Raw genomic sequence first — 21,551 nt, 5'->3', positions numbered from 1 at the left:
GATAGCTGTCTTTCCTAATAGTAAGATAATTTTCACAACTCTTTTCTTTGATTGAGAGGAGTAAATCCTTATTTTTATTTATGCACAAAATCAGGACTTAGTACTGCAACTGCTGCAGCATAAGTCTTAGCAAATAGGCAGTATTAATATTTGCCACTTGCTCTGCTTGTGCCTTCTCTTGAGGTTGGAAGAATTTATTCAGACCTTCATGATTTTATGCTCTGCACAAATTCCATGGAAGAAATCCGGGCATACAAAGAGTTCCTGCAGAGTTCTGTCCTTGGGTCTCAGATGACTTGAATTGCAGTTAGATTCTCTGGCAATTAGATGGGAATTCTTGTAGAGCTGTGAAAAACTTATGCATGAGCTATGTATTAACTAGGTAACTATTCAGATTTTAATGTGTATTGTATTATAATGAGTATTACAAAGCTGGTAGAATCACAGGAGGGCATCGAGTCCTGAAAATAAATTTTAGCTAAATTAATTGGGTGTAAGAACACAAGAAAACACAACAAGAAAAAGCCAGATAATTTTATTCTGTTGCTCACAAAACAATTTTGCATTTTTAGTGACCTCTAAAGATGTTCCTTAACATTTGCGTGTACATCATGTTTGTACCACTGGATCTGCTGAATGTAATGCATTATTTTGGGTTTTTTTGAAGCTGTGAAATCAGACATAAAGAAGACCAATGCCTACGTGTGCCCACTGTACAAGACAAGTGAGCGCAAGGGGGTCCTGTCCACCACGGGGCACTCCACAAACTTTGTCATCGCCCTGAGGCTCAACACAGACCAGCCAGTGCAGCACTGGATCAAGAGAGGAGTGGCCCTGCTGTGCCAGCTGGATGACTGACTGGGGACACTCAGACTTCACAGCACCCTCTTCTCTCTGCTGGCTTACAGAGGAAGTGGAACTTAGTGTGGAAAAGAACCATCTGGAGGTTTTTGTGTTGTGAGAGGGCATGAAAATACTTTCTGACCCTCAAGCTTTTGTATTAGTATGTATTATTTTTATTATAGACCGTCTTTACAATCTGTCAGCTATACAACTAGGATTTTAGCCCTTGGTTATATTATTAAAATGTTTTAGCCCTTGGTGATGTTATTAAAATGAACACCTTTTTTGTGCATTAGTTGAATATCACAAAATATATTTTCATGGGAAATGAAAGTAGTTTGTGCTTTCTGAGAGAAATATATTATAGGTAATAAACTTGATTCTGCACTTTTGTTTTCTTTAAAAATAATTAAAAAACATTACTCAAGCATTCTTTCTACATCTCCTCTAGCAAAGAACTGTTTCCACCTTGCATTCAGATACAGCCATCATCTGTTCTGTGTATGGATCCCTCCAAAAAACTACAGTAGGAATAACTGAGCACATAAAGGTTTTACTCCATGCTACCATCACTATTACAACTGGGCATCTGTGTGCCTGCTTATTAGGTGTTGAACCAGTGTAAGTCTGTCTTTCTGAAACTGCTTTTCCCTTTAAAAATTCTGGTTTTCAATTGCTTTTCTATTTGTATTAATGTAAATTATGATTAAGCAATCAGGAGCATGTAATAATTTTAACAGAGTTTTTGTTTGATTATTTGTTTGGTTTTGTTTTTATTGTTTCAAGTTTATTTTTTCTGCTGTCTCACTCTTAAGCAAGCTCCTAAGATCACCTTTAGCTTGCTCTCCTAGGACACCACTAAAGGATTTTCTTTTTACTATGTAATACTTCCTGCTATTGGTCTGAAATTCTTATTCCAAAACTCAAAAGTATTTTTACAAGGAAACTGGACTTTTAATTCCTTCTTTTGTTGGCAGCACTTATCAGGTCAGATTATTAAACATAACTGACGTGTGTGAAAGAAACGTGGAGAAAGTCCCAGAGTATCTTATGACTGGGTATTTATAGTGAGCTATTAATGGACATGGGCTCTGCACAGATTGTTTACAATCCTGAAAATGTCACTTTCAACTTAATAATCACTTCTTCAAAGGCGGAGATTTTTCCTTTTTCCAGAAGGTGAGGAAAGCCAGTATATTTTCTCAATGCGTAGGACAATTAGTAGTACTTTTAGGAAAAAAAGTAGTCTGTGTACTCATGGAGCCATAGCAAAATCAATTACTAACAGTTTCTTATGGTATATGTTGCTAATATATTTCTCTTTTTTGCTATATATGCAATTACAGAGGAAGGCCTTGCAATCACACATTAGGTGGACCAGGTAACAAATTAACTGATGCAGTTTTGCTATGAATTACTTCTGCCCAGCTTTAAGAGATTTCTAGAATTATTCCAAGCTTTGTAGCTGGCATGTTGACAACTTCCTTAAATTTCCTGTGCTCATTCATTTTGCCAAGTTATTTATTAGCTTTCAGTTTTATTTATTAATTTTATTTTACCTTGCCCTGTTGTTTTGTTTTGTTTTGGTTTTTTCAGGCCAGCTTTCTTGCAAGACAGAAGTGGAAGTTTTGATAAGGTAAAACAGATGAGAAGTTTGAGCCTAATGGAATATCTGAGATCTTGAATTTGCCAAGAACAGCATGACTGCTTAATCATATAACAGTGTAGTCATTTATTTTAAACTGTGTTTCATTTCTCTTGATACTGACACAGTGTTTGCTGTTTCTATTACTCCAGATCTAACCTAAAGATTTAACATCTGCTTCTAATTAAAAAACAGTGTTTCCCTACAGAAGTGATCCATGTGGTGCTGATTTGCCATGAATAATTCTGTGTATATGGTTGATGGTGATTCTGATGAGGAAATCTCTACCCAGCAAGCTATTCAGGAAAGCTTACAAGATTGGCATAAATTTGAAACAAGTGGCAGTGCAACAGAGGTTGAAAGGTAATAAGTTATCATTTCTATTTTGGGTGTTTTCTTGGCATTACTGTAAATGTTTAGTAGATCTTATTTTCCTTTTTTAACTCCCTAAGTTGTATTGTGCTGACCTTGTCCCATGGATACTGGAAAGCACTGGTACCTCACTTGTTTTGAGTTCTGCCTGAAAAAGTGTACTTGTTTCTTGGACAATATGGAACATATGAAACTTTCAGGTGATGTTTTACATCAATATGTTAATGAGTATAAGGTTTTGTGAAGAAGATAAGTAGGTGATGTAGAAGCAGATTGGTATGGGAGCTTCCCCTCATTTTAGCATTTAATTGTTGGCCTTTGTGTGAAAAATTCAGTATTTACAGTGTCAGGGAAAGACCAATAAAAATAGTGTTTCAATGTGTTAAGCCCTCACAAAACCAATGTAACTTAGGAAAATCTAACATATTGTCTACATTAGAGTATTTGAAGTAAGGTATAATTATATCCTTAGCTTCACATGAATTTTTACTTCTTATTTTATTCTTGTTCTGTTTATGCAGTTTCCAGTGTACCACAAGTAAGGAACATGGGCAGATCATTGCAGCAATTCGAAAAGTTAAGTACAAATACAGCCCTGGCAATGGCTGAGCAATGCCTTCACTTTGGGGGTTTGATCACCTGATTTAAGTGCAGCTTTCCTTTGTATAATCTTGGGAGAAGTAAGGAAACTAAAAACCAAACATCCAAAAGCTAGCTTATTAGCTAGGATCATGGAAATGGGATGGGTTCAAGTGTCACCCCTTCCAAAAATTCCAGTGCTTCATCTCCTGAAATAAGAGGAAAACTCCAGGCCTTTCATTCATAATGAGCAAGATCTACTGGTGGGATAAATGGCACTCAATGTATTAGCTGCCTGAATTTTGTCTTATGATGTGAAATGAGATATGTATCCATGCTAAAATATCACAGGCCAAGAGGAGGCCTTGAAGAAGTTGGTGAGGCACAGTTCTGCTTTTGAAGAAGCAGATCAGGAAGGCTGGCTTCCTGTGCATGAAGCTGCAGCACAGCTAAATAAGAACATCCTTGAAATAACTTTCAAAGGTACTAAGTCCTTCTAGTTTTTCACCAAAAAGTTTTACAAAGTAAAGTTTGATGAATCATCCACCTTCAAATGTGTTCTGCTTTTCTGTATTTCAGCCTCCCGTGACATTACGTGGGAACAGTCCACTCTAAAAGGGGAAACACCTCTCTTGGTGGCAGTAAGAAATTGTTTTGTGGACAATGTCCACTTTCTCCTGCTCAATGGCTGCAATCCCAATGTTAAAAATGAAGAGGGAGATTCTCCTTTAGTTATAGGTGAATCCTGTTTTTAGGGGTGGAGAGGTGAGGGAGTGAGGTGAGGATACAGTTATACATTTTAGGTTTTAAGGTGACATACTTGACTTCAATGCATAAAATATTTTGCTATAAGGAAAAAAAAAAGTTAATCTCAACATTGAATAGGTCTGTTCCTGTCTGTTTTTCTCAGATGATAATTAGCTTTCTCCTTGAAGTGTGCCATCTTCTGCTTTCCTTGGCATCATTTCTGCAGTGGTGCCAGGTAGTGAGTCCTTCTGTTTCTTCATGCTGTGCCCTTCATGTCTGCAGGCATAGAACATTCATACTCTCTGCCCATATGGTATCTCCTTCATTGCATCAGACTTTTTTTCTCAAAAACCCATGGTAATTGGTTTTAATTATTCAAAATTATAGCAAACCAGCCTGATTTATCTGCAGTATGTAGAGTGCAAAGCAGTGTTTGTCCCTATTTAGACATTGCTGTCATTAGTGCAAGGATGACAAGTGAAGGAGACAGGCTGACATTCTCAGTTCACTTCTCTTTAATATTTTTTACTTTATGAATAAGGTCCCATAGCTGCTGTAGTCCTAGTATAGTCTCATACCCACATTCTTTGTGTGAATGCCACTTTAATTTGATCATGCACAAGAACTGTAATTCATTATTTCTAAGGAACTAGATTTTGCCAAAATGTTTTTCAGAGGCATTCTTTGTTCATTTCCTTTGCTTCCCTCAGTCTGGGCTATGATGCCTCCATTCTCACTGAATCCTATCCAAAACCAGGAAGGTCTTTTCATTACCTAAATTCTAAAGGAGCATTCAAGTTTCTTGGATGATCCCATACATTTTTTTTGTATTGGAAGGGTGGTTTCTTTTTCAAAACTATTGTTAAAGGAGGAGAAAAATGCCTAGCAATCATGTGTAGGACCCTCAGTCCATCATTGTAAAATGGCTGCAGTTTCAAGTCAGGCCATCTGCTTTAAAAAATGTACAGAACTCCTAGACACCTTTGAAGTGCACAGCATTAAAATGCACCATCCCCCAAGAAGGGGATGCATGGGATTTATCTAAAGCAGCCATGTAGGTCACAGATAATGGGACATCACAGTTTCTGTCACAGAATGCTGTCACTGGTGTTGAGGCAGCTGTGGTATTCATGAAGCTGCTCAACCTAATCTGCCCTGCTGAAGGACACTCACTGTCCTGCACAGCCTGGAAGATCAAAGAGAGAAGGAGGGAAGGGTGTTGCCTGATCATTCCATCCACTGGAGCCAATGCAAATTTCTCTTTTAAGATCCTCCCTGACTTAAGACTTCAGGCTTATTAAGCTAAGAAGGCATATGAAAGAGTCATTATAAGCTTTGTTTCATATCGTGGTAACTGCTCGTGGAGATTTAACAGAGCTCTGGTGGCAGCTCCTGAGCACCAGGCCCTGGGTGTGGTCTCCACCTAGTGGCAAGGAAAGCCGTGTTCTGTTCCAGTAACAAATACAACAAAGAGGAAAAAATCTACAGAGAGAGATTACCACAAAATGATTCCTTTGCATACTTAGTGCAGTCCTGGAAGCAAAGAACAGACTTGTTGATGAGCTAAACCTTTCAGCGTAGGGTGGCATTTCTCACTGCATAAATAGCACTGCCAGGAACAGTGAGCAGTCACACAACAGCAGCCATGGTGCACAGATAGCACTGAGTAACAATCCTGTCTGATGCTTTGCTTGCTGTCCTACAGCAATTAAACTTGATTCCTATGACATTGCCTCCTTGCTGCTGCGGTCCGGTGCCAGAGTGAATCTGCGCTGTGTCCATGAGAGAACTGCTCTGCATGAGGCAGCCAGGCTGGGCAGGAAGGACCTGGTACAGCTTCTCCTGGAGTCTGGAGCAGACCCTGACCCCCGCAGTGGATATGGCCTCACACCTCTGGCACTGGCTGCACAGATGGGACACACAGAAATTATGGAGCTCTTACTGCAAAGAGGTGAGACTTTATTCTATAGGACATTATCGGAGGAGAAGGCTTCAGATGTGCCTTCAAAAACAGAAGTAGCTCACCTTACTAGAGAAAAGTAAATGTGATCTGCACTGAGGGTTGTTGTGATGTATGGAAGGCCTGATAAATACCAATTTGTATAATTTTAAAATAATAGATTAATATTTTAGTGAGTGCTTATAATTGTTTTTTAAATGCTCTATTATTTTCTCACATAGACAGGTCACCCTAGGGCACACTTGACAAGATATTGTGGGGAATTTTACATGATGGTTCAGCAGTATTGGAACTGGATTGCATGAACTCTTGCATACTGGGTTCTCTCATGTTTACAGTTACACCTGCCTGTTCTTTGAAAAGTAAAGGAATTGAAATGCATTGTTTGTAAACCAAAATCAGTTGTTTTGATGAATAAGAACCAAACCCTTTTGCTGGTGCAGTTCTAGGAACAATTCTTACTGTGTTCAAAGCAATTTGGACCTTCTTGTTCTAAGGATTACATAAACAGATCTAAAATCAAGGATCCAATATGAAGATTTATGCCCACAGTAGTTCTGTTTAGTGGAGAATAGAATTCAAAATACCCTATCACTGGGGGGTTGGAGATATTAATTGCAGATGAATATTTACAGTGACTACTGTGAAAATCCTTGCTGCTTTTTCCCAGGTGCAGATGTTCTTTCACAGGCAATGGATTGTGCTTCTATATTGTTTGAAGCAGCAGGAGGAGGAAATCCAGATTCTGTGAATCTTTTACTAGAATATGGGGCTGATGCCAATGTACCAAAGCACTCAGGTCATTTGCCAATCCACAGAGCTGCATATAGAGGACACTTTCTGTGAGTTAATATACTTAAAAATCAAATAATAGTGACACCAGAAATATCATTTTTACTAATCTTACCTTATTCAAAGCAGGCAGAAAATCTATAGCTTTGTACAAGGAATTATTTTTGACTGTGTAAATATGTCTGTTCTGTGTCTGAATGTAAGAGACCAGTTAGGATAAAATCTTCATGGTTTTAGGATGCACATCTTAATCCCTCTGGTAATTCCCCATTTGTCACAAGTAGTAACACTGTCCAGTCTGATGCTGAGGTTCTTGGAACACTGTCACTCTCTCTGGGTCAATGTCTCATCTCCACCCCATCAGAGAAATGTGAATGGTGAATATACTATATAGACAAACAGAGAGTAAGGGTTATCCCTATTTCAAAGAGAGTCAGACTACTGGCAGATATTTATGCTGAAATCACAACTAACAAATGAGAAACAAGCACCTGAGTATTCTTAATTTCTGTATTAATATTTTCTGTATATTAGTTGTTATATTTAAACTTAGATGTATATATATTACATTATAGATTATATGTATTTGTGTTATAATACATATTCTATTAATTCCCTAATCCCTATAGGTTATGTGCTTTTAACATTCAGGAAAAATTTCTATTGAAAAGGAACCATCAATTCCTACAGCAAGGAATGGTTGTTCATTAATAATAGTATAATATAATAATATTTTATGTGTAAGAGATGTAAAGTCAGTATCCATTGCTGGCTAACACTGCAGTGTTAGCAATTCAAGTCAATGCATGCCATGGTACTGATTTGGTATATTAAGACTACTCTAACAGTCATGATGAATTCTGAAGCCAAACAACACTGAGAAATTCAAAGATGAGTTAGTGAACAAAAATGTTTAAGATTCTGAGATCTTCTGGTTTTAATTTTTCAGAGCGCTAAAATATTTAGTTCCTGTGACTGATTTTTCTGCCATTAAAGAAAGTGGGATAAGTCCAGTTCACTCAGCAGCAGCAGGAGCACATCCTCAGTGCCTTGAGTTTCTCCTGCAGTCGGGTTTCGATGCCAATTTTATGCTGGCTCAGAGAGTTCGCAAAGGCTACGACGACCACCGGAAATCCGCGCTGTACTTCGCCGTCTCCAACGGGGATATCTGCTCAACGCAGCTGCTGCTCAACGCCGGAGCCCTGACAAACCAGGATCCCATCAACTGCCTCCAAATAGCCTTGAGAATGGGCAACTACGAGTTAATGAATCTGCTGCTCCGCCACGGCGCCAACGTCAACTACTTCTGCCGCGTGAACACCACGCATTTCCCCTCAGCCCTGCAGTACGCCCTCAAGGACGAGGTGATGCTGAGGATGCTGCTGAGCTATGGCTACGACGTGCACCGCTGCTTCGACTGCCCCTGGGGCAGCGGGGACCACTCCCAGTACGTGACCGACGGCTGGACCTCCACCGTCATCAAAGACACCATGGTAAGGGTGTCACACGGCTGTGGGTGCGGCCCTGCCGCCTTCCCAAAGCTGAATGGAGAGGGGCTTAATGCACTGTCAGACAAAGAAGTTTTGAAGACAGTTTACACATAAAGAGAGGAACAGACAAGGCTTTAAAATTAACCAGATGTTATGAAGCCTAGCTCATGACGGCAAATGTTGTAAACAGTATGTTTGAATTGTGAAAATATAGCTGATGATATGCTGATGATCAGTAAGGAACTGGCTCTCCAGGGCAGTGTTGTCTGTTCTGTGAAAGCAGATTTGCAGGCTGGCTCTCTGCATTGTCCTGTACCAGAACACCAAGACTGGAAGGCTGTTGAAAGGACCCCTGGAGCTGGTGAGATAAGCACTGAGCAGAAATTAGCAAACCTAAAGATACTCATCAGTGTCATTGTTCCACAGTTTGTAAAGTCCATTTGAATCTTATAAACCCTCGGTTAACCTAAAGATAAGGGGATGATGCAGGAACTGGGCTGGTGGATCCCCCTATTAAGCACCTGAGACACAAGTCTAAATTCCACTTAAGAGTGGCAGCACTTCTTTTTAAGCACCAAGTCCCCAAATATACAGCTGCTTGAGTTTATTTTTGGATCTAGTACAAAATAACCATCTCAGATTTTTAGATTTTACTAGTCAGGCTTAGACAAGCTGTGGTGACCTCTAAAACCCTACTCAAGTAATTGTTGTTGTCCTCAGAGACAGAAGTAATTTACTGCAGTATCAAATATTACCCTACTAAATGTTTTGTTCCTGTCAGTTCTGTGAAGTGATAACTTTGTCCTGGCTGAAGCACGTGTCTGGGAAAGTCGTGCGAATCATGTTGGATTACGTTGATCACGTTAAGATTTGCTTGAAGCTCGAAGCAGTTCTCAAAGAACAGGAACTCTGGCCAGACATCCATTTCATTTTAAGTAAGTATCTGTTTATGTTTTTAACAAAAACAAGTTGGTTTGGCACTGGGGCCTTTTTGCTAGGTAGCATTTTAATTTTGCTTCTCCTTTCTAGCAAATCCTCGCTCTCTGAAGCACCTCTGCCGGCTGAAGATCCGGGCGTGCATGGGCCGCCTGCGTCTCCGCTGTCCCGTCTTCATGACCTTCCTTCCACTGCCCAACTGCTTGAAAGATTACATCCTGTACAAGGAATATGATCTTTATGGACAGGAAAACTTCACAGGGATCTACAACCTCAACTGTGCATAAGTATTTGTCCTGTTCTTTGAAGGGAATTTAATATGGATAAGACTGTTTTGCTTTTTTCTTTTGGGATTTTGTCTCTGTATATTAAGGAATGCCATCACTCTCCCCTCATCCCCTGAAGAACATGGTGAGACCCCCAAAATGTAAGTATTGGTGATCCCATTCTAAGGATCTCCTGGACTATGACCTATCTGCAAGTTATGGCAACAGTATTTTAAATGCCTGGTGTGACAGGTTAAGGAAGTGAACAATACAGGGCTGCAAGCCTTGTGTTATGGCTAAGTTGAAGCTTGTCATATCAGATACCCCTACCCTCATTCCAGGGTTAAACTCAGGGTTTAGTTTAAGGACAGGGATTTGACTTAAGTCAGGAAGGGACATAGTTTTCTCTTGTACTTCTTCCCTTCTCTTGCCAAGAAAAAGTTTTTATTTGTGAAGTCCTGAAGAGCAGCTTAAGTAATTCTTCACCCAATAAAGCAATCCCCCTTTCTAGGCAATTAAATGAGATTAAGCTTGAGAAACCTCTGCTTATCACAGCAGGTCATGTGACATAGCAATGTTTTATCAAGGTGGCACTTCTGGAAGCTGTGTTAGTTCTGCAGCTCCTTCTCAGGTACTGGTATGTCACATCCACCATGAACCTGGACTATTCTCTCTAGAACTGGGTTCTTACACAGTGCTGTCCAAAGTCATGCTTGCAATTTTTGGAGTTTCTCTCTATAGAGGTCGAGCTGAAACTTTTGGAGCCCTGTCATTTTTGGAAGTTTTACAGAAGTCTTAGAAAGACCTAAGAGCATCTCTGTGTTTTCTAAGAATACTGCAAATATCAGTTCCTATTGTAGAAAAAAAAGTTCATAAGCACATTTGGCATTAGTAGTATTTATTCCTTCATAATCAATAAGCATAGATGTTTTTTTTTCTAGTTATACATGCATCTTTATCACAGAAGTTACAGAATTCAAAAGTCTGCTTTTCCCCAGAAAAATCTACAAACCTTATAAAATACAAATTTAACCTTAATGTGGTTATGGCCCATGGTTTTTTACATGGTGTTTATCCCATAATAAACTAACTCAGCCTGTGAAGATATGTCCAATGCCCCTGGTAATGGTTGTGCTGGTAGAGCCTCTGCACTCAGCTTGTTCTGCAGAGCCCTCACTGCCCCACCATGGGCCCTGCCCAGCCAGCTGCCACAGCTCCTGCTCACCTTCAGTCTCTGATTGTTGCAAAAATAGGTTAAGAGCATTCCCAAGTATAACAATTTCCTCTGAGGTTATCTGGCTATTACTATAAAAATTAAGAGAACTGAGCTACACTTGACTACCTGCATGTCAGAACTCATTTTAATGGAAGGGAACAGATCCTGTCACCAGTAATGGGACTTCCTCAAAGTCAGTATGATGAACAATGCAGGAGGCTTTTGCATCAGTACAAGTCTCACCCAGAAAGTTACTATAGTAAGCTTTTATTTAAAATATAAAATGCTGACTGGAGCCCTGGTACAATAGGGTTACTATCCATGTTTCCAAGATTAAGACACAACAATCAGAGTTGACATAAATATGCCATTGGTTGTTCTTAATACAGCTATTCAGGGAAAATGTGCAAGTCAGTCTCAAACACTGCAAAAATCACTTACACTTCACCAGAACAGGACCAATCCAGAACACCATCATAAGAATTTGACCACTCAACTCTATTATAAAAATGACCAGAAAGGTTGTACAAAATCCTCGGCTTGCAATATAAACTTCGTTAGGGATACAAGTGCATTCACAATGATACACTGACTTACTCTTGTCATGACAACTTAGATACCACTGTGGCAGGGAAAAAAATGCCAACTTAGTGCTTAAATAAAACAAGAAGCCTTGGGGACTAATTATCTTGCAAGAATTTTTGTAATATAGAGCAAGAGAAAGAATATAAAGTATCAGCTTTTGCTGTTACACCAGACAGTATCTCTACTCAATTCACTAAGCAGTGGCAGTTTTCTTTCTCTAGGTGAACTATTTCCTAAATAATAAAAGACTATATTGTAGCATGGTTTTCACCATTGGCTTGTCCCAAATGCTGTGCAACTAGTTAATCAGTATTTACCTTAAGCATAGACAGAATTTACCCTAAACAGTCAAATTTATTTCTCTATATCCATGTATGTCAATTACAGCTTCATAAATAGCATCAGCTGTTTCACAGTTTTCAGCTCTGTGTTTACATCCACATAAAGAGGAAATCTGACAGCCCTTTAGAAGGGGAATGTTTCTTAACTCTGAAATATTACTTTACTGTTAGACAGTAAATTGTCTTGATACAATTTCAAACTCAAACAGATTAAGGGAGTAAGACTATGACATGCAGCTGACTTTTCACTACCTGATCATATCCAGTTAGATATGTTTTAGTAGTTCATGACTTTGACCTTGTCCTCTGGTTTGGACTTGGCCAAATCTAGCAGTGAGCACAGAGGAGTGCCAGCTATCTGTAATGCAATAAAATGCATACCCATAAGCACACCTGATATATTTGGATATTCATGCCATTACATACACAAAGAATGTATGTAGCTTAAACAGCTGACAGCAAGACTGGTTTGGTCTGCAGTGTATAGATCTAAATGGTGTCATGAGCTTCATATCCTCTTACTTAAGGGATAATTGGCAGTAATTATGAGGCTGCAATTAGCAACAGTCCTGAACAATAGTGCCAATTCAGTACCTACATGAAGTCACTTCAAAATCATGGACTTGAAAGAATATTTTCAGGAGTGACTGAAGTAGTAGTAGATGCACATGAAGCAAACTACAGCTTCAGCCAAAGGTGCTTGAAAGATCACTTTGTGAATAAAAGGCAGTAGGAAATAATAAACAGGAGAGTTTCTCCTGTAAATTAGTAAAGGAAACCATTTAGTAATTTAGTTGCAATAATAAAATACTCTGGTGGTGAAATTCTACCACAGCAGTTCCCAGCAGCCCATGAGGTGTTCCTACTAAGTGTTATATACTCTCATGGAAAATACCAAGCATCATTCTGATTTTTTTCAACAAAGTTGTTTTCTAATGAAGTAGTTCTAAACCTTATAGGAAAAAAGATCATGTATGAAACCTCAGCATCTGTTTTTGCCTTGAAATAGTTCTAATTACAACTTGTGTGATCCTCCCTAGGCAAAGCTCAGTCATTCTCACTCCCCTAATAACTCAATTACCTTTCCTGTCTGACTTCCCCAGCTCTGCAGACATCCCTTTGCTCTTGCAGCTTTCATCATTACCCCAGATGCTTTGATACTTTCTTGCTCATTTTGCACCAAAGTCCCCTAAATGGGCAAACAACCAACCCCTACATTTCATTAATGCATTTCAATCTTTTAGTGGTTAAGATGAGAATCATCCAACAGAAGTGAAATATATTTTACTCCTACTGTGTCTGTTTTAGAAAGCTATGTTTAATAGCATATATGGAAAGCTTGAAAAGCAAATGGAGTAATTCCAATATTTATTGCTAAATCCAAAAACATTCACCTGTCAACTTTATCAGCCTTTCTTCATCATCTTTGCACATTTATATCTATATGAGTAATGATAGTTTTTGAAAAGAATACAGTATTTCTATTTTCTGACATTTATTCAATAAGGCTAATGCAAAACAGGCTGCACATCAGAAATGCTTTTTCATGAGAGTGCTTGTCTATTATCTGTCCTCCCTCTGGAGCCTGGGCTACTGCAGCTCCAGTGCTTAACACAATTAGTCCTTCTCTGACAAGCTGAGGACTGGATTCTAGACACTAGAGATCACTGATTTCATTACCTCCCCGTGCTGTTTCCAAACTGCTTCATCCTCAGTAAATACTTGAGAAAGATACAAGCAAGACACAGGAACCTTGAGCTACCCTGTGATATTATTTTATAGAAAACAAATATCAGTAAATAAAAACAAACATAAACAAACATGAACTGGAATAATTTGCAGAGACAAACTGCCTTGCCACTCTCTGTAAGCCTTGATTTAAGCACAAAAAGGGAAAAAATTGGATTTAGTGCCTCTCGGTACATTTTTGTTGTCAAGAATAAAAAATAGTCTCTTAAAAATGGGAGCTGAGATTGGAAGCCTAGATATGAAATAAAAATGCCACTGTCTTTTACAAGAAGCCTCAGGTTGGTGTGGTCCATGTGGCACTGTGCCAGCTAAATCCAGCCACAGGGCAATACTATGTGACCTAACTGGGCAACAGCAAAAGCAGATATTTCTACAAGTGACTGGCTACTATGGGGATGAAAATCACACTGGAAGAGGATCTGGTTACTAACTCAGGGAGAGAACCTGGCAGCTCTCTGTTCCTCAGCCTCCTCCCCTCCTTTTTCAAGGCAGAGCCCTTTGGTGGCTGCTCAAGTCCCTGTGGTGTGCTCTGGTGTAAAACCTCTGCCCAGAGCTTCTGCAGCTCCAGCTGCCTGTGCTCCTGCCCAGGCACTGCTGCCCTTCTCTCCTGTCACAGGAGCTGAGGCCACCAACTCCTGCACACCAAGTCACAGCACCAAGGGCAGGAGGAGGCTTTGGCCAATGCAGGGCACTCCCAGGAGTCAGAAGAGCCCTCTGAGCACCTACAGCCATCCAGCAGACACGACCTGAGATTGCTCACTGACTTTATCAGCACTGAACAGCCCCAGCCAGGAAGGGCTGGGCCACCACCAGCTGCTGAGGAGATACTCTGAAAATTGCTTCCATTCCTGAACACCAGAAATGCCCTGCAATGAACTGTAAATCACTCATAACTGTTATATTATAACTTGGAATATAAGTATATTCTCTTCTCTCTACATATCCTGTTATTTTCATGCCACTATTAGAGAGCTATCTTCTTTTCCTCTGGATTTTAATATTTATAGTAATTAGTGCAAAAATAAATATTTCTCTTCAAACAAGATTTCTCTTCTGGTTCAAAAGGTGAATGCACATCTAATACTATACAAAATAAATATTACACAGGGTGTGGAATATGGAGTGCAGATTACAAGCTGTAAACAGACATCACTTTGAAAAATGCTTTCCAGAACTGACTCTAGGATGTAGGATTGGTATCATCTCTTTAGAACTGGTAAATTCTGTTTGCAAAATCATAAAAAGACTAAAGAGCCTCAACTTATTTCCAGTAGATGTAATATTAGCAGCAAGGCATTTACATATGCAGAAGATTTTCATATGATGGAATTCAAGATCTTCCTGCAACTCTAAGCGTGTTTTATAAAAATGAACTCAAAGGTTTACAGCTTTTTATTCCAAGTACTGGGGGAAAACCAAGAACATGGCACTTGTGCTACAAGGCTATATACATGAATTATCATTTGGTGAGGAATGCTTTTCCTCATGCAACAAAGTTCAACTGCATCTCATCAGCTCTTATCTAGGTCTGACAGTATCTTTTTCTCCTGTTGAAGTAAGTTTTTTTGGCATTGTATTCACCAAAATAAAAGAAATCAAGACAGTATCATACTGTGCAAAATGAAACAAAAAAGATCCTTCTGTTTAGAACTATTGCACATCTGACTGATGTTAAAGGGGATCCTTCTTTCTAAATCTAGGAACAGGTATGTGCAACAAACTGGGTAAAGCTTAGCGCTGTCTTATTTGGACATCCACTTTTGTTTCCAGCAAGGTGTTCTCCCTACTGCAGTGTAAAGAACAAATTTCAGTGTTACTGCTGAAGGCCAATGGGTTTTCAGTTTTGCTTCCAAAGCAGTCAATTGCACAGAGCTAAGTGGGGAAATCACCCACATTTTTTCCCATACTGCAGAGAAACCTTGAGAAAACATATGTTTGTAATCAACATGGCAGCATCACCTGCTTCATCTGGCATACAAGAGAAATTATACTGACAGGACATAGGAATCACTCAACTGAGAAAGAAAAATCAAGGCATAACAGGGTCTATATATTGTGAAGTCTTTTCTATAACATGACAGACCCTCCACCTACATTTCACCTCTTGTAGAACTTGTGCCATTTCACCAGATATATTGATGATTCCAATTTTAATGAAGCAAGCAACCTTAGGCTTCAGATTCTCTCTTCTTCTTTCCATCTTCTCCTAAATCACTGTCTTCTGACTGGCTGCTGCTAAGGACTACAAACTGTCCTTCTGTGCTGCTCTGGTTGGATCTGCTGGAAGCTGCTATCAACCGGCTCTGCTCCTCCAAGTCCTGCATTGAGAAGAGGGGTTGGGAAATCAGAAAGAGACTATTACCCTTAAAGCCATCTGCAATGGACACAGGATACCATTATTACAATTTCTAATGATCTATCAATACTATCAGTGGACAGCTTTGGACAAAACTGCAAAAGAAAGTAAGTAGAAAAAACCTAATATTAAGAAATAATGATGAAAGGTACCTTCTCAATTTGCTTTTGTTTATTCAGCTCTTTTTGCTGTTTCTCTTTGACTCTATCTATTTCCTTCTGCTTTTCTGAGGCTTTTCGATCCTAAAGAGAAAAATATAAATAAAGTCAGTAACAACAGCCTGGAATGTTTGGGACACTACTGACTGATACCAGCTTGCTCAGGACTGTGACTTCACTGTTTTGAATATTCTGTTTTTAAAGGACTGGTATGGTTGTTAGAAGTGGCAAAATTAATCCTATATTGAATATTGTTCTACAGTGGATATTGGTCAGTCTTTTCTTTTGAATTTAAATTCTAGGAAAAAAGTCCCTTAAAATATACAACAGTATTGCTGCATCTAGAGGCATCTTGCAGAATATAATCTATTACACATAATTAAATATACCCCCTTCCTTCCATTCCCCAGCATCCTTTGCCCCAAAAAGATTCTTACCAGTTCTGCATGTAAAGCTATCTGTTTGGCCAATCCAACAGAGTCACAAATCTAAACACAAAACAGATGGAAATAATTAAAAATGCCTTCAAATTTCAGCCAGCATCCCAAATTAAATACAACAGCACAATAAAGAGTTTGCAGGCTCTTAAAATGACAGGTTTGAATGGATCTAGCATCTTGGAATTCATATTCACAACTGATACAAGGCACAACCATCACCAATACCTTTTCCCCTTCATTATTTGACTCAAATATGTAGCAGATGGAGGTCTGGCGGCTCTCCACTCTCCCTCCTGAGGTTCTGAGCACAAATCCAAACAGACGCTTGTTCTCCTGGTGTGTGGCATACAGCACTACATTGGGCAAAGGGAACTGCCAAAAGGATCAGACAGGGAGAGATTAAAACTGACTCCAAAGATTTGCCACACGAGGTTTCAATACACTGCACATTAATTAATGCACACCCACAGCACAAGAAGTTACCCAGAGAAATGTAATTATGAAGCACAAACAGATTAGACAGCAAGGAGTAAATTATTCCAAAGACAAGCAAATGTCAAAAAACAGACTCCATGAAAGAAAAAGGGACTACATTTGCAGTATGACTCAGTCATCTTCCTAAAAGTGCATACAGTCCTGTTTTATTTTGTTTTAATCATTCATTATAGTTACATTTGTGACTAAGCCTTCAATATTTAGTTTAATGTAAAGGCACCACTTCTCAAAAGCCTTACTGCAATTAGCTCAGTTCTCCTAATTATATAAGCAAGAAAAAAACCCATCCCCTCATTAGTTTGTTACAAGAAAACTGTTTTGCATTCTTATTCCTAAAAGAGGTTGGACTTCAAATTATCTTTTTAAGACTCATCAAACAATAAACTTAAAAATTCTGAGAGTCCCTACCAGAGCTGCTCTGAACTGAAAAGATGAGTTTTCCTGGAATTAGATGTGTGCATTTAGTATATGGGACATACCCTCACTTGATGTACCTCACTTGTAAAAGGTGACAGCCTTGGAGCATTTTTGAACTTAATGTCAAAACATTAAAAACAAAACCTCAAAAGAAAACAGAGAAACCAAACAGCAAACAAACCCTCTTGGACTTCAGAGCTAATGTGACTCCATCATTAGTCTTCTCTCTTCACTATTTTACCCTCTCAGATCACAGGGACTCTCAAAAGCCAATCTGACCTATTGAAATCACTCCCCTAAACCTGATTTGGAAATGTTTCTAAATGTCTGCATTGGCCTCCTAGTACTGGAAATTGGGCTGGAAATCTCATGCTATGAGTGATTTTTGCTATCATCTAACAATAATATTTTTCAGGTAAAAGAATTACATTGCTGGGTATTTATCTTAAAATGGAAAGTTACTTACTCGTAGTCTTGTAACTTGTGTCTGTGGATCAATTAACCTAAAAATTTGTTTTTAAAGACAAACCAGAAAGTAAATTTTACCAAGGTGAAAGAAAATCATTCTGTAAATAAACATCAGTAGAAGTCAGGAAGCAAACCTACTTTAAACAGTCACAAGTGACTAACAAGTGTGACTCTGTCATCCTGAAGACGTTGTGGATGGCGCGAGCTGCGAGTATCTGACGCATTGTCTCATAAACAACGTCTGGGCTTTCATCACACCTCACTTCCATAGAGCCAAGGAATCTCACAATAAATAACTGATGAAGAATTGAATCTAAGAAAGAAGAAAAGTATTGAAAAAAAATCCACTTTGGGTTTCCCATTCAAAACCAAAGATGGATTGCAGTCAGGAAAACTCCAAGCTCCTCCTAACTTGGAAAGAGATTGCTCCTACTTAGCAATTAGAGGTGCAGTTACTACACAGCACATCACACATCTTTTGCATTTGGTTAATGAATACAAAAGATGCAGTGAATCATTTTTACAGCAGATTTTCAGACAGTAGTTTGATTTAACTTTACTAATAAAATACCTTGCAATGTAATTAAGCATTTTAAAACTGGTATTAAATTAGAAGAAAGAAGCTAGAGATGAAAACAGAACTGTCAAAACTTATTTTTATTTTGCATTGAAGTGAAATTTTGTTTTACCTTCTGTTTCAGGTTTTGAGCCTCCAGATTCCCCGAAAGGATTTGTGCGTCTATCAGAAAATGAAAACATTAAAGCAGGAGTCAGATTGCAGGAACCACCCATGGACAGTGCAGTAGTCTCATGCTGTGTCAGATACCAACATGTAGTGAGTTCACAAACTTGTCATCTGGAGGAATAATGTTTCATGAGCCATAAGGAGAAGCAATTCTGTCAGGAGTGAGACATAACTTGCTGTATTTGAGGGCCCACATCATGGGGAAAATACCAGATATTATTGTCCTATTGCTGCCACAGAAAGTTTTGCTCACTTTTTTTTTTTTTTAATATTTGAATTAAGCCCAAACCAAAACCTTGGTAATGTTTGAAAATGTAAAGTTTTAGGGAATGAAATTTCACAGAACAGCTTCAGGAAGCACAGCCAAAAACCAGGCCCCTGCAGTACTCCATAAGAGCACCCACTTCTCATCACTGTCAAGGTGTTGAATTACTTACTCAAGAGAAGCCCCTGGGTATGTTTCAAATGCAGCTTTCTCAAAACATCACTGGGGTTTTACTCCTAGAGAGTCAAGAGAAATGTGGCTATTTCTGGCTCTCAGAGACAGAATTACTATCAGTTACAGAGAAAAGTGAAAATACTCTAGGCTTCCAAGTCTGCATTTTTCAAAAACAGTAAAGGAATAAGCACAGGAAATGGGGACATTTTATTTAAAATATGTAGAGGAAATGACTCATTCTCTCTGGATGATTGATAGTAAAAGCTATTGGCAAGGAGTCAATATAGCTCAAATTAGGTTTTTTATGGGATTAATGAAAGTGTTACCTCAATAGTTAGTGTTCTAAAAAAAAATTTCAGAACTATAAGAAAAAAAAAATTGTTCAGTTACACATACTGACTACCAGTTTATGTTATCAATTATCAGAAATTTTTTAACTAAGAGATGTCTGGTTTAAAGTATTAAATTTTTCTAGATTGAAGCCAAGATGGCATTGCTACAATGTTTAGATAACACAAACTCAATCAAGACCCATCTCATTAAAGGCTGACCTGTGTAATTATAGTAAAAGCGAATTCTTTCTACCAGCATCTTGTATTGCTCAGACTTTTCTTGTTGTTTAATATTAAACTGGAACAGTAAATGCAAAATCTCACAGGATCTCTCAAAAGGCAAAAATAAAACTTAAATATATGTCATCAGTATCAGAAACCAAGAAAAGAAAAACTATGTTTTAATATCAAACATGTTACCTATCTGTACAAACACTGCAGTTCTTTATTGAAAACCATGGTTAATTGAAATTACTGAGCTCAACTCTTATCATTTCTGCCATGAAAAATATTATTTTCTAAACAAGAATTATAACTGATGACATCACAGAATATTCTGAGTTGGAAGGGACACCCAAGGGTTATTGGGTCCAACTCTGCAGTGAATGGCCCATACAGGGACTGAACCCACAGCCTTGGTTACTGACACCCAGCTCTGACCCACTGAGCTGGACCAGGCTACCACAGGAGTTCAGCTAAGCTTAAACTCTCCACCTCCTGCAACACAGTTCAAGTCTATTTTAAATCAGTGTATTCTGAAGGATCTAGTTGGCCACCTGCTTATCTTGCTATACCAAGCAACAATAAAAAGAAAACTGTGAAAAAAAAGAAAAAATATTTGTGTATATAAAATTTCAACTCTTACATCTGTGAGATGCAATTCAAAATACAAATATTTTCCTAGAGGCAGGGGGATAAAACACATTTTTGTGACAAGAATCACATCAATTAGTTTTCATCTCTTTGGCTGTTTTTGTTGTTGTTAAGAACAGCTGGATCTGCAAATACATTTTGTTCATATCTGAATTCTACAGATACAGCTCTAGAAATGCAGTGATGATTTACAGGTCTTTGGTTTTTAGTACATCTCCCACTAAAATACAATAACAAGTAGGAGAAAATGCTTTCATGTTTTGGATGAACTCTTAAGATGATTTTAAGTTGTCCATAAGTGGAATTACTCCAGAAGCCTAGACCATTTTCACTCACCTTTCAGCTTAAGAGGAGTCATCGTATGCCATCATCACCTGGAGGCAGGGCTACCAAATTTCTCTTGAGTTTCCAAGAGGAAATAACCCAAGCTGCTGGGTGAGCAAGCAATAGGAAAGGAAAATACTTTGTGAAACTAAAAGTTTAAAATAATTCAATAAATAAAAGCATTGGCTGTTAAAGCAAGAAAAGCTGCTGCAAAATAGAAAACCTTGACTCTAGTGAGGTAATTAAGCCTTTTTTTACAAATCCATCTAACAGTTTAACAAATTGTTTTGCTCCACTGGCCACTCCAAAATTTGTGACATCAGTCAGGAAAAATGAAATGTGTGTGCTGGAGCTGCATCTTAAATGTGGTTTTCTTATTTGTTGGGTTTTGAATTAGTAACATGAACTTTAGGGATTTTTTCCTTCTCTCTCCATTTCCTACCTGCCCGATTGCCCTGATGACTTTGCTTGGCCAGGCAGATCTTCACTGACTGGAGATATGATGTCAAACTGGATGGGAGTGTCAGGGGCAACGAGGGAATCCAAGGAAAGGGCTGAGAGAGCTGCTGAGTCAGAGCCCAGGGACCCTGAGCTGCTGGTACGAGCTGCAGGAGGACGAGACTGCCTGCAACAAAACCAGAAAGGCAAAGTCAGGGTGTATGAACTCAGGCTGGTTGATAATGAATTGAACCACAGGGGACACCAATACAATATTTGAGAACTGAGATGTGAAACAAAACAAAAACTAAAAAACCTGAGGATTGGGGTATAGCAAACAAATCTACGTGCCTAGTCAAATTTAAGTTACTAGTTCCATTAATAATTGCATCAGATTGATTTAACATCAATATATAATCACATATTAAGTATAATAAAACCTGAGGTCTGCTTCCAGGAATTGGACACATCAAGAAAAATCTCATCATGAAATCACACAACAAAACAGCTGTGATGAAACCAACCAAAGTGTCCACCAGCTGGCA

The 21,551-nt window shown here is 38.7% G+C and overlaps 3 protein-coding genes across 7 annotated transcripts in view; 2 read left to right on the top strand and 1 right to left on the bottom strand.

Annotated features, from left to right (window-relative positions):
- DNAH12 (dynein axonemal heavy chain 12) overlaps nucleotides 1-1,599 on the top strand; it is a 58,841-nt gene extending 57,242 nt beyond the window's left edge. Inside the window, exon 75 of the mRNA XM_063164694.1 lies at nucleotides 668-1,599. Coding sequence (XP_063020764.1) covers nucleotides 668-858 — 191 coding nt within the window. The 3' untranslated portion in view covers nucleotides 859-1,599. The remainder of the gene's footprint in view (nucleotides 1-667) is intronic.
- Nucleotides 1,600-1,907: 308 nt separating this feature from the next.
- Nucleotides 1,908-19,740, top strand: ASB14 (ankyrin repeat and SOCS box containing 14). 5 transcript variants are annotated; one of them, XM_063164690.1, is made up of 14 exons: nucleotides 1,966-2,022; nucleotides 2,190-2,224; nucleotides 2,440-2,479; nucleotides 2,697-2,851; nucleotides 3,382-3,437; nucleotides 3,791-3,922; nucleotides 4,019-4,177; nucleotides 5,892-6,137; nucleotides 6,817-6,988; nucleotides 7,888-8,431; nucleotides 9,210-9,363; nucleotides 9,458-9,651; nucleotides 15,762-15,984; nucleotides 18,557-19,740. In XM_063164690.1, exons 4-12 carry the CDS (start codon nucleotides 2,724-2,726, stop codon nucleotides 9,649-9,651), a joined length of 1,785 nt encoding a protein of 594 aa, XP_063020760.1. In that variant the 5' UTR covers nucleotides 1,966-2,022; nucleotides 2,190-2,224; nucleotides 2,440-2,479; nucleotides 2,697-2,723; the 3' UTR covers nucleotides 15,762-15,984; nucleotides 18,557-19,740. The 5 variants fall into 5 exon arrangements, with proteins under 5 accessions (XP_063020761.1, XP_063020759.1, XP_063020762.1 ...); XM_063164691.1 differs by lacking the exon at nucleotides 2,190-2,224 and having other exon boundaries at nucleotides 1,908-2,022; nucleotides 2,684-2,851; XM_063164689.1 differs by lacking the exon at nucleotides 2,190-2,224 and having other exon boundaries at nucleotides 1,911-2,022.
- The window catches only part of APPL1 (adaptor protein, phosphotyrosine interacting with PH domain and leucine zipper 1), a 23,660-nt gene continuing 13,206 nt past the window's right edge, over nucleotides 11,098-21,551 (bottom strand). The window contains exons 15-22 of the mRNA XM_063164688.1: nucleotides 21,011-21,193; nucleotides 18,545-18,594; nucleotides 17,994-18,168; nucleotides 17,854-17,890; nucleotides 16,701-16,847; nucleotides 16,473-16,523; nucleotides 16,030-16,119; nucleotides 11,098-15,839 (exon numbers count right to left, since the gene is read on the bottom strand). Of these exons, the coding sequence (XP_063020758.1) occupies nucleotides 15,690-15,839; nucleotides 16,030-16,119; nucleotides 16,473-16,523; nucleotides 16,701-16,847; nucleotides 17,854-17,890; nucleotides 17,994-18,168; nucleotides 18,545-18,594; nucleotides 21,011-21,193 (883 nt within the window). The 3' untranslated portion in view covers nucleotides 11,098-15,689. The remainder of the gene's footprint in view (nucleotides 15,840-16,029; nucleotides 16,120-16,472; nucleotides 16,524-16,700; nucleotides 16,848-17,853; nucleotides 17,891-17,993; nucleotides 18,169-18,544; nucleotides 18,595-21,010; nucleotides 21,194-21,551) is intronic.

This window comes from Melospiza melodia, chromosome 10 (assembly GCF_035770615.1).
Source record: "Melospiza melodia melodia isolate bMelMel2 chromosome 10, bMelMel2.pri, whole genome shotgun sequence".
Classification (NCBI taxonomy): domain Eukaryota; kingdom Metazoa; phylum Chordata; class Aves; order Passeriformes; family Passerellidae; genus Melospiza; species Melospiza melodia.
Note: the sequence above shows the minus strand (reverse complement) of the source record. Positions and strands in the feature narration are given on the sequence as shown.

Excerpts from the sequence above, each read along its gene's own strand:
- ASB14 (XM_063164691.1), top strand. The coding sequence starts at position 2,724 with ATGAATAATTCTGTGTATATGGTTGATGGTGATTCTGATGAGGAAATC. Across the intron at positions 2,852-3,381 it reads AGTGCAACAGAGGTTGAAAG|TTTCCAGTGTACCACAAGTA; the intron begins GTAATAAGTTAT and ends CTGTTTATGCAG. Across the intron at positions 6,989-7,887 it reads GCATATAGAGGACACTTTCT|AGCGCTAAAATATTTAGTTC; the intron begins GTGAGTTAATAT and ends TTAATTTTTCAG.